This window comes from Catharus ustulatus, chromosome 13 (assembly GCF_009819885.2).
Source record: "Catharus ustulatus isolate bCatUst1 chromosome 13, bCatUst1.pri.v2, whole genome shotgun sequence".
Lineage (NCBI taxonomy): Eukaryota > Metazoa > Chordata > Aves > Passeriformes > Turdidae > Catharus > Catharus ustulatus.
This window is the reverse complement of record NC_046233.1, coordinates 16,045,253-16,057,301: the sequence shown is the minus strand read 5'-3', so window position 1 is coordinate 16,057,301 and position 12,049 is coordinate 16,045,253. Positions and strand designations below refer to the sequence as shown.

Below are 12,049 nucleotides of genomic sequence, written 5' to 3'. Positions count from 1 at the left end.
TTATTAGTGGGCATAAAAACAAATAAAGATGCTGTGATTAAGGGGTTTTTTAGCTGAAATTATTTAAGATTAAATTACTTAGATTGAAACTTTATGATACCAAAACTGTAAATTTTGAGATGTTACTTTCTGTCATAATTTTCACTCCAGCCTGCCCCTGACAATTTGACTAACAGATTGTTTGTCCAAGGAAGAAGGCCTGATGATCCATGTATGCGAAGAAATAGAAATGAAATGCCACTTCCTGTGCTTTCCCCTAGCATGAGTGCCAATATTTTAAAAATAGGAACACAAAGTTCAACAACTGAGTCAATTTTTAAACCCAAATCTCAGTTGTCCTGTGGTTGTGGTGACATTCAGGGGGAGTTGTTGCCCTTTCAGAGTGTAGCTTGTGGATGAGAAATGAGGGTAATATAATGACTTTTTTCTGTATTGTGTACCATTTCAATGGCATGTAAAGGAAGGAAGCAAGTAGGAGTATGCTTTTACATACAAAAGGCCTTTTATATAATGGATTTTTTCTTAAATGTCTTACTTGCAAGATACCTTCCTTCCCGTGGCAGTCCTCTCCTTTAATTGTTGTATTGTCTGCAGTGGTGACATCCATTATTAGTTGGTTGAAGCAGGAGTTCGTTTTCAAAGAAGAATTTGGAAGATTGTGAGGTTTTTTTCTTTTATATGACTTGAGTGCTGTTGGTCAAGTTGGGTGTCCCATTCAGATTTTATTCAAAGATTTTCCTATAACATATGCACAGAATGTGAGTCGGCAGCAAGGATTTGTTTGAATAAATTGAGCCTCATGGCAGTGTTAGGGAACTGTTTAACTATTTATTGTAACTTAGGGAAGTCTGCATTGACCCTCATATGTTGTCTGTAGGATTGAAATTAGTTTCCAAACCTGGTGTTCTGAGGCTTCTCCAGTAATTCTCATGTTTGGGGCACTTAGAGATTAATCTGTGTCTTTGTTGATTGTCTCAGTGTATGTGCAATGAAGGTACTTTTTGATTTAAAACACTTTCACATAGTGGATAGGTTCTTCAAAAGGAGTGTAAAGGGTTCCTTCCTCTGCTGATTAACTCTTGCTTCCTCACAGGCAGCATCCCTTTCCCCATCACTATGTCCCGTGGGATTCCATACTTAAATTCCCCAGGGATTCAGATCCAGAGGCAGAAGTCAGTTTATTTCCATCTGAGTGCTCTGTTTTATCTCACCATGAATCACACTGCATTTTACTGGTAGAATATTTGCTTGTTCATGCTGCTTGTCTTTGTATGGAGGAGAAGCTGCCAGGCTGTTGTCTGGGACTTGGGAGCAGCAACAACTTCATGTTTTTCCTTCATCTGCTTTTCCAACGTGTAACTTCAGGCAGTTGTATTCATGCAATAGGACATGAACTTAAAAAATCAACAATGAACACAGAGCAGTCTGTTCTGTCTGGTTTCTTTATTTGGCCCATAACCCCCAACTGCTTGTAGTCTGCATGCCATGAAAGTAGATGAAGAGAGCAGAATAATGCTGGAAGTTTTGCATTTAAAAAAGAGAAACAAGCCTTAAGGACTTGACAGAACTCCTGACTGTTTTTAACATCAGAGGCAAACTGTATTTAACAGCTCCTATCTGCAACCACTTACAAAGAAGGGAACTTTTTGGGACACCCTATTGTGTGTTATTCCCCTGTCAAGTCAATGCTCTCTCTGTCCAGTGGCATTTAAATTAGCTGGGAATAGAGCTGTGACTTTTACATTCTCACCTGGACTTGACCTGCAGTCCCATGGAAATTGCTTTACTGGCTGGGTAGCAGAGCACGGGCTGTAAAATCAGATCCTGTAATTTGTTGAGCTGGACCTGTGTTTCAAGATTCATTAACCAGGCTTCCCAGCTGTAGGTGTGTTACCTGGATGGGCAGGCAGATCCAGGCACTGAGTCAAATCCTGGGAGCCACTGGACTTCAGGCAGGAGTCAGGATTGAAAACAGACATAAATGGACCTAATCTAAGTGGAAAAGATAAACATTATATATGGTATCAGCAGAATTCTGCTGTTCAGATAAGACAACCTAAAGGAAATGTTGGTGGTCCTACCTGCATAAAAGGTGATTCAGTGATTTGTTTGTCTTTGATAAATCCTTACAGAAACAGGCAAATAAGCTGCATTTTACAGACTGGCTGTTTCATGTGTGTGTGTAAAAATAATGCTTTAAAGAACTGCAAGTCAGCCAAAGGTTTCTGTTCTCCACATTGGGTGGGATAATTCTTTCAGCAGCTATGATTAATGAAATTGGTAGTATTTTTATTACTTTACTGTAGAGGCATCAAACTTTATTTTGCCTGCTTTCTGGGCCTTGCAGGTGTTGGAAAGATTCGGAGTGTGCTAGCAATGCTGAGCCAAGGCTTCTGTGACAGGTAGTTTTCTTTTCTACAGAAACAACCAAAACTGATATTTTTTTCTTGTCACAGAACAGCAGTTAAAATGGCTTGAAAATTTGGAATTTCAGCCTAAATTGGAGCATGTAAGAAGTCTTCCACTTAGTCTTTTGTTTGTGGGAGATCAGGTACTAGGAAGGTTTGTGAAATACTTATTTTGTGTATACAACTGAAAGTTAGAAAATATCTAAAATATTACCCAGGCTTCCAGCTGGTAGAGATTAAATAAGAGAAGACAAAATTATAAGGAATGCCTTAAACCCTATTTTGACTCTAAAAGGCTTTGAGAACTAGGAGCATGCATGAGCTATGGGACTCTGGAGACCCTTTCTTGGAGAAGCAGGACCTCTGCCAAGGCTCCAGCAGGGAGAATGGCAGGAGGATGGAGCAAGAGGGAAGGGCATAGATGTGTGTACAATAACACTTTGCCTCACAAGAAAATATTTTTAATGTCATGTCTGACAGAAGAATTGATGTGGTTGTTGAATGACAAAACATAAATCATGTGGCAGCTGAGACAGAGGCTGGGCTTGTGCTCACCCTGTTTCTGCTGTGTGTCCCTGGAGTTAAAAAGCTCTGGAGTGGGGGGGAGAGATGGGCAAAGCCTTGGTGGCTTTGAACACCCCTGTGCTGGTGTCTCCCAGTTGCTGCAGCTCTGGGGGCTTGGTGAGCTGCTCACCCAAGTGCAGCAGCAGTGATCCTTGCTGATCTGGGAATCTTAAACAGGTCCTTCACAGGTATCAAAGATTTCTTACACTAGATGCTCTTCTCAATGTTTGTTTGCTTTTGCACCCCTGATTTCAAGGGTGAGATTTTTGTTCAGAGGAGGCACAAACGTGCTGATGTTCCTGATGGAGGGGGTTGCTGATGTGCTGTAGCAGGTAATCAGCTGTATCCTTCCACCGAGCTGTGCTTAGCCAGAGTCTTGGCGTTTTCCCCCAAAAGGATGGGGCTGTTTTAAGGAAATGTGGAAATACACTGACCCTAGTGTGGGAATTTGGGTATTTCTGTGACTGCAAGTGTGTTGCTACAAAAGGGTAAATGAAACTCACACTGAATAGCTTGAAAATTAATTTTCTCCAGCACTGCTGACTTTGGTTCTGGTTGAGGAATTTGCACAATATATCTTGTTTTGTGCTGAAAACACTTAACTAAGAGTGATATGAAACTTGCCAGTATACCTGAAATGCATTTCACAAAAATGTTTATGGATCAAGTACTACACATTGTAAGTTGAACCTGAAATTAAGTTGGCTCCTACCCGAATAGTTTATTGCACTGAATTCTTTTTGTGCTGTAGAATTTTAGTATTTTTAAAATAAAGCACTTCAACTTAAGTTGTCATCTGAGAAGGTCCTTTTTTGACTTTATTCTGTCAATGAGGAGTCTCAGTGAGGCTGAGTGGAGTCTCTGTCCTCTGAGCTGGCACAAATGTGTTTTCCAAAGGGCTGATGTTTTTGGCTTATCTCCTAGGGCAGAGGACCCCATGCAACTGCATTTCCACCTTAGCTGTGCTCATGTATTGATAAGGTGTGTGCCTGTGAGTACCCAGTGGCACACAAATCTTGATTTCAACATGCTCCCTTTTCCCCTGGAGCCACTGTCTGATCTTCGTGTAGCAAAAGGGCCAGCTGAGACCTGTGTTCATCATGGACTGAAGGGGTGTTAGATTAGGAAAAAGATTTTTAAAAAGCTTTGGAGTTGTGTTTTTTGATAGGTTGTGGGAATGGCTGGTTTTTGCAGCAATAATAGAAGCAGAGGTGAATGAGGTGTAGTTGGAGCTGTGGTTTTACACGGCAGCATCAGGAATTAGGATTGGGAGGTGTTGGATTCCAGAAACCTGGGGATTTTGAGCTTTCTGTGTTTTCTTGCACTGACCCCATGGATAACACAGCTTCTGACCTGAAATCTTGGAGAAGGCTTCTAAATTTGAGTAATGAAGTTAAAATCACGTGTCTGTAGTTAAATAGAAGTGTGTGCTTTCACATGGTAAAGGGTTTTAAATTTGAGGTTTTTATAGTATAGTAATGGGTATGGGACAAGATGGAGGATTTAGGGTGGTGTCATTTTTGGTGTTCATCTTACTTCTTCATGGGTTTCAGGCAGTAGTTTCTGGTTGGTCAGTGAGTGTCACACTGAGGGTCATGGGAGTTTGGTTATTGGGGTAAAAGTATAAATAATATAGGTGTTATTTCTCTGTTTAGCTGTAAGAGACCTTATAGCAGCTGGGTCTTGCTCCATTTTCCTCACTTCTAGCAGGTAGCTGGAAGTGCTGCTGAATGCTCTGTACTTTTTGATAAGATTTAATAAACAACCAAGCCTAAACACGAGAAAATCCATTTCCTTCATGTGTTTGTTAATCCTGGCTCTGAGTGAAGGCAGAAGAGACAAACCACCAATGAAGTGGTGCAAACTCCCACCCCTGTTACAGGGGCAGTTCTGTGCCCTGTGGTTTGGAGCCCTGTCCAGAGCAGCGCCACTGAGTCCTAGGGGGAAAAAATTGTCACAAAAGTCTTTAGAAGGGCAGGTGTCATTTCCCCTTTGAGCAAATGCATCATTGCTGTTTCTTGGAGTGAAAAGCCACAGGTGAGCTGTGCATGGGCACAGGGAGGACACTGAGACCCTCTGCTCCCACCTGCAAGAGTAAGAAAAGGAAGGGACCTTCGCCTCCTTGCTGCCTTAGCAGATTTTGGGGAGCAGAGCTGCAGTTTTTGGGTGCTGAAGGAGCCCTGCCCTGGCAGAGCTGTCACAGCTTTTCTCCGCCCATGCCCACAGCAGCTCTGTGGTGGACACTGCTTTGAAATGGATTTTACTGGGTGCCTTGGCATGAAGGAATTCGCTGCACCCTGATCCTTGCTGGAGCTCTGTCCCCAGTCCCAGGGGGTGTCTCCTGTCCCCACTGGCTCATGCACCTTTGTTTAAAAATAATATTGAGCCTCAGACACCAGCTGATTTACTTTAATTCAACATCCAACTTATGTTTGGTTTCTTTTCATATTCAAGTGAGCCATCTGACTTTAATGAACTGTAACTGTTTTTAATGCTGCTTCCAGCTGCTAACATCTGAATATTTCATGTGCTGAAAGGAGGTTTGAAATGCAGAAGTGAGACTGGAAAGTCCAAAGTATTTCCAAATCAGCTCTGTTCCAGCAGCACTTGTGCTCCACTTCCCTTGGGATTTATCAAAAGATAATCTTTGGGGTGCCAGACTGTAAGCAGCAGCCATGGTGGGTGCTAATTACAAGTGCTCTCAATTTTGTGTACATAAAACACCACAACTGCTTATGAAATCCTGAATAACAACCCAACTTGGGCAGAATATCAATCAGCTTCAACAGGAGCTGCCAGTGTTTGGCATCTTGTAAATCAACAGCCTCTTTGGTTCTTGGGGTTTGGTTTTGTGGGTTTGTTTTGGGGTTTTTTGGTGGGGAGGGTAGTGTCCTAAATACTTTCATGTTGCAAAAAAAAAAAAAAAAAAAAAGTGTAGTTGCATCACGTAGTTTAGTTATAGAAGGTAATTGAGTGCTGTATCCCATAAACTGAAAATGGCTTAATTGCAATTAATTGTGAATATACGTTGCCAGGGCTACACTGCTCTAAGGCAGTGGCATATCCCCAGACTTGCTGGAATAGGTGCTTTGCTCACAGCACTGCCTTTGTTTTGGCTTAGCACTGTGACAGCTGATAGAGTTGGGATAGGCCATTACCAAGGCATGTTTTGATTAATGATTAAAAAGTGTTTTGTTGGTTAGTAGTTCTCTGTGTACTGAGAATTGTGCCAGTGACATCATCTTCCAGCATCACTTTCTAAAAACTGGAATAGATGGAAGCTCAGTCTGTGTAGGAGGAAGGTTTTGGGAGAGGATATCTGGGAATGTGTGCTTCAGTTACCTTACCTGCACTGCTTTGTCCTGTGAGCCTGGAAAAACTGAGAGGAGCCAGAGCAGAGTGAGAGTGGAGCCTGTGCCTGATTTCTCAGTAACTTTCTCACAGAGCAGGGCTGGGTTGGGAGTTAACGTGTGACCTTGTAGTTACATGCTGAGCACAGACTTTGTGAGCTGCAGTGGAGCAGGTTGGAAGCATTTAGCAGAAATTGGCAGCTGAGTTCCATTCCTGTGAAGCTATAATGAATAAAAGTTATTAGTGTCTTCTACACAGTAGATTTTTGTGGCATTAAGCTGCCGTTCAATAGGAGCTCTTAATGATAACTCTTGCTACTCTCAAAAAATTTTCACATGTAATGAAAATTTTTGAAGTTGGCTGTAGTTTTGATTGTACTTGAACTTCCTGTATGACTGAGCACTGCTGCTGGATGTTTTATTCTATTCAAGTTTGCCGATTTATTTCTGTGTGAAGGAAGCTACCAGTGTTGTGTACCTCTAAGGGTTGTCAGGTAGTCTGCATAGACACTATAGCTGACAAAACTCAAAATCAGAGACTTTTCAAATGTGTAGGATTTCCTTTTTATAAACCATTGTTATTCAAAATATGTTCATTTCAGCCAGTGTTTTTTAGAACTCCATTTTTAGTCCTCTATATTATTTCAGGTATCTCACTTAAATAAAACAGGTACTTCACATTCATTCAACAAGAATGCAAAGGCTGTTTGAAATTACCTTCTTCTTACAAGAATTTTCAAGTCATTTTGTGGCCACTAATCTCTTTGATTTATATAAAGATGTCAGTCAAAATGTGTTATTTGTGAAAGAAACATGTTACCTAGGCTCTTATTTACTATACAGCTTTACTTTTGTGGAGAATTTTGTAAGGAAACAAAACTTGTGGTTCACTGTTAATGAACTGGTGGGCTTGCTTTAGACCTCTTTTCTACCATTCATAATGAAATAATTATTTAATTCCTCACAGGAATAGGCTTGTAAATTGGATATTAGGAAGAAATGTTTCCCTGTGAGGGTGGTGAGGCCCTGGCACAGGCTGCCCAGAGCAGCTGTGGCTGCCCCTGGATCCCTGGAATGTTCAAAGCCAGGGTGGATGGGTCCTGTGGATGAGTGGAAGGTGGCAGGGGGTTGGAAAGAGATGATCTTTGAGTTCTTTTCCAACCCAAACCACTCTAGGATTCTCTCTTAAAAATCCCATGAAGATTTTCTTACCAGTTGTTCCTTTCAGTTTTTTTCCAGGATCCCTTCTTGAATGTCCTGGCTGCTGTCGAAGGCGGGAGGCACCTCATGAGCAGCCAGCAGTGAGAGCCTTGCACTGCCTGCTTCTGCCTGCTGGAACAGCCACTGGCCCCTGTGGAGATGAATGGAGAACAGCAGTATGATGCAGGTAAAAATATTAGCAATGTGGAAGAGAGATGAGCACAGTGAGTGTCTCGTAGTGCCTGGTGCTGTGCACAGGGAGAAATTCTAGTTTTACGGATTCTGGGTTATGTTCTGGCTCTGGGGCTTTCATGGTTCTGTTTGTTCCTGCTCTGTGTCAGAGCAGGGTGTATCACTGGCTTAAAGGGAAACAAAATCTGGCCTGCCTTGTGGTGGTTGTGTTTTCAAGGAACTGTGGCTTTCCTTTTTGTGGTACTACTATGAGATGGGCTTATGAAAAGCTTGGAGGTGTTAACACTTATTATTTTAAGGCATTTATCCTTCACAGTGGTTAATACCTAGTTCTGTCCTTGTGTTCATCTTCTTAATATTTTGGCAAGCTTTTGCTGCTGGTTGAAAAAGTCAGATAACTGAAGCTGTTTGCTGCCATTGTAATCTGTCCTGTTTTTCTGAAGTGCCTTGGTGTGTCCTCTTTGATAGGCTTGTGATATCAATTCCTAACCTCCTGCAGTGTAGTGTATTGTGATATATAAGCTCAGGTTTTGGATCACCTTGGACCTCCAGGCCAGGAAGAGTGTTAGTCTGGGATGGCTGGGTATGCTAACAGCTTTCTGAAATGGTTCTGGAATTGTGGGGGTAGGGATCATCCATTTTCTCTGTCTTGCCTGCCATGGCTTGTCCCTTTCCTTGAGGAGGTTCCTACCTGTTACAGTTTATATAAAGCAAATTTTAATTTGTAATTATCAGTGTAAACAATTGGATCAAGATTTTATCTGAGTATTACTTTCCTCTGGTATTTGTCCAACAAACTGCTCTTCTCATAGGGCAGTTCACCATTGGTAATTTTTATACCTATACTTGGTGGAAATCTCATTATTGTTGAAGAAACGTTAAACATATTTTTAATCTGTAGTGCTTTTTAGGAGAATGCTGTCATCTACTTTATGGTGCTGAAATATGCTTTTTGATTTTTAATGACAGCAAGCCAGTCAAGTTAGTGATAGCAAGTCAATGTTACCTTCTCAAATAATCAGGAAAAGGCATCATGGATGTGGATGTAGAATTTCTCCTGCACATGCAAATACTTTTTTCTTACCTAGTGGAAAGTGCAGGCTTCTGTCACAGAGTGTAAGGCAGGGACAAGAAGAGTGAGGGGTTGTTTATCTGGTCAGCAGTGGTGTGTCCCCAGGCTGTGATAGCACATCCCTTGGTCTTAAAACCTTTATTGACATTTTTCCATCTCCCTCAAAAAGTAGCAGGTCACAGAGTCCTCTCTCACTGTGTGCTTTTGAATACTAAGGAAAGGTTTGATACTGGTTTGAAATTACTCAGCAGCTATTTCCCTGAGCATCCTTTTGTGCTAGGTTTGAGTGCAGGAGGCTCTGAAGAGCAAACAATAAATGATGAGAGCTTTACTTGCATTCACAGGTAGTTCCCAGCAAGTGTCTGTGTAAGCATAAGCACATTGGTTTTGTTGTGCCCTCTAATATTGTTTTCTGAAGTGCTTTTGAGATACACCAGTCCAAGCCACTGCTGGAACATTGCCTTCATATTCTTTGACTGGTGTAATTTTCTTCCACTTAATAATTTGCAGCAGCTTTTGGAGATTCTCCTCTATTTTTCTGGTTTTACATCCAGGCTCTTTGGCTCCAAGAACCCAGAGAGAGCTCAGGGTTGTTGGTTGTGGTGCTGCCCTGCACTATGAGGGGAAAAGACAACTTTTATTCTTGTCACAGTCTTTTTCAGCTCCTGAAATTCCAACCTGTCTTTATTTATTCATGGCCTTGCAGCTGGTGGATATGAAAAAGATTAACTGTTATTAAAATCAGATTGAACTATATCTACATTTCAGGGTGAGAAACCTTTGGGTTAGCCTTACTGAAGTCTGCAAGACCTTCAGTTGTGATGTACTTAAATGTCCAATGTGACAGTCTTCAACTAAATCACATTAAAGATGCATGAAAGTTATTTGCAGTGAGAATTTAGCTCAAATCCAAAGATGAGAACAGCCTAGTGTAGACTGTTTCCATTTCAGATATTTTTGAGGGCTAACTTCCTTAATATTTCACTACATTCTCCAGTCCAAGTGGTATAATTTCATATTATTTCTCTACCTGTATATATCAGAGAGCAGCAGAATGTAATTTGTGATAGAATTCAGAAAGAGTGAGTATTCCCAATAATGCCAATAGAAATAATGACAAATGGGAAATGATGCACCTGCCTAGAAAACCGCAGATATTCTAACAGAGAATTTTCTTACCTCCAAAAAGGATGGATATTTTCTACAGAACCTCTGTAGGACACTTGATTTGAAAGTTTTTCTGGCACAAACTGGTTGCATGGCAAGGCCAGAGAGATGGGAATTGTCAGGTTTCTTCCCCTGCCTTTGCCAAAGTTGTGCTTTGGCTCTTGGCTAAGGTGCTGCTCTGTCATCCTGTCTAATACAGAGAAATAAGTTTCCACATAGTAAAAAACTGAATTCATTTAGGGCTTGTAGCAATTAAGGATATGGGGAGAAAGAGAGAGCATAAATATGTACACTCATGCAGCATTAGATAAATAAATTGTGCTTTGGAATCAAATGCATTAAATGTGGTTTAGCTTGTTGTCATCTGTCACCCTGATTTGCAAGCTTTCTCACAGTATCAAGAACCTCTGCTGTAAATGTCTGAGGTTTTATTGAACATTCTGAACTTGGCTGCACTTTTGGAGTGCTTCTGCATTCAGATGTTAAAAAAAAGAGACTTATTTTGGTTTTTTTTTTGTTTATGTAGTCCTACCACATGCCACAATTAAAAAGCTAATTTACTGCTCTCACTATGAATCCTCAAACAGCATTTTTGCTTGCAGCTTTGTTCTGTGAACTTTTCCTATTCCACATTACTCCAGAAGGAGCTGTGCTAAATAACCTGGGGTGCTGTGGCAGGTTTGTGAGAAGCAGCAAACAGGATGGTTCAAACCATAGCTAAATACAGCCCTCAGCTGGATCAGCCTCTGAAAGGGAGGAAAATTCCCCAGCTCTGTGCTCAGTGATGGAAGTGAGAGGCTGATCACCTCAACTGTAAAATGTTTATGAAGTGTAAACACGAGCTGAGTTCAGCTTTTGTGAATGAATGAACAGAAAAAGTTGTGGGTGCTTTTTGCAGAAGTTTTTAAAAATCCCTCTGACTGAAGGAAGCTCCCTAAAAGAAAACAGTAAGAGTATTAAATTTGCCATGAGTGTTGGATAGGGATTTATGGTTTGGGTTTTTTTGTTTAATTTTGGTTTGTTTTGTTTTTGGTGGTTTTTTTTTAATGGGGGGAGGGATGGTTGGGGGGGGGGGTTGTAGGTTTTTTTTGTTTGTTTGGTGGTTTGATTTGTTTGTTTTGTTTGTTGGAGGGTTTTATTTGTTTTTCCTATGAAAAAATGTGTTTCTAGTGAGCTTTTGGCTGTGCTGATGAGCTGTGGGTGCTGTGCAGTACAGAGCAACCTTTTTCCCAGGGAGAGAAATCCAAGGCACAGGGGTTCTGGGCACTGTGCCAAGGTTCCTGAGCCCCTGCCTTGGTCTCAAACCATCCAGGGAAGCCAGAGGGATGTCCTGGGTTCCCACATCTGTGCTGTCAGGCACTGAGCCTCAACAGAGCACTGCTTTTGATGTGAGAGCTTGGAGAAAGCTTCCAGAATTGAATGATAGAACTAGAATTGCTAGTGTGTAGTTGGGATAAAAGTGTGTCATATTGCACGGTCAAGGATTTGGAATTTAGAGTTTTGGAGTATAGTAATAAGTAGAAGGCAAGATGGAAGATTTAGAGCAGAAGTTGCTTGCTTTCTTCACCTTTTTCATAGGTGTAAGTAGTATTTTTAATTAAATAAAAAATGCCACCCTGCAGGTCACAAGTGTTTGGTCATTAAGTCAAAAGTAAAAATAATTTAATTGTTAATTCCTAATTGGACAATTAAGCCTTAAAAACCTTATAACAGACAAAATACATCACCATTTTGCCATTTTTAGCTTGTTAGCTAGAGGTGCTCTAGCAGTCACTGTAACATAAATAAAAATTAATAAACATCTGCGTCCAAACACAAAATTGCATCTCTCATACCTCTAATCCCAACCCTGGCAACAAGAAAAAAAATATTTAAAACCAATATCACACCATGCAGGACCTGCTTTTTGGGACTGCAGGGGAGTGGGGTTGTTGCTGCAGGGTGATTTTTGATGGGAAGTGTGAGATGGTTTTCTTTGGGTGGGAGGAAAATTAGAATTTGCTCCTGGGTCTGACTGACCAGAGCTGGTGTTTGTTCCCTTTTGGTTCTGGAGCTGTGAACTTCAGTGTTTTTATGGTCATATAAAACTAAAATTC

The 12,049-nt window shown here is 41.1% G+C and overlaps 1 protein-coding gene across 3 annotated transcripts in view; it reads left to right on the top strand.

The window, feature by feature from the left end:
* Positions 1 to 12,049, top strand: part of SFMBT1 (Scm like with four mbt domains 1) — a 75,739-nt gene that overhangs the window by 37,341 nt on the left and 26,349 nt on the right. For 2 of the 3 annotated variants that reach the window (XM_033071568.1, XM_033071567.1), the window contains exon 2: positions 7,551 to 7,709. In XM_033071568.1, the coding sequence (XP_032927459.1) occupies positions 7,682 to 7,709 (28 nt within the window). In that variant the 5' untranslated portion in view covers positions 7,551 to 7,681. The remainder of the gene's footprint in view (positions 1 to 7,550; positions 7,710 to 12,049) is intronic. The other variant, XM_033071569.1, reaches the window with a different exon arrangement.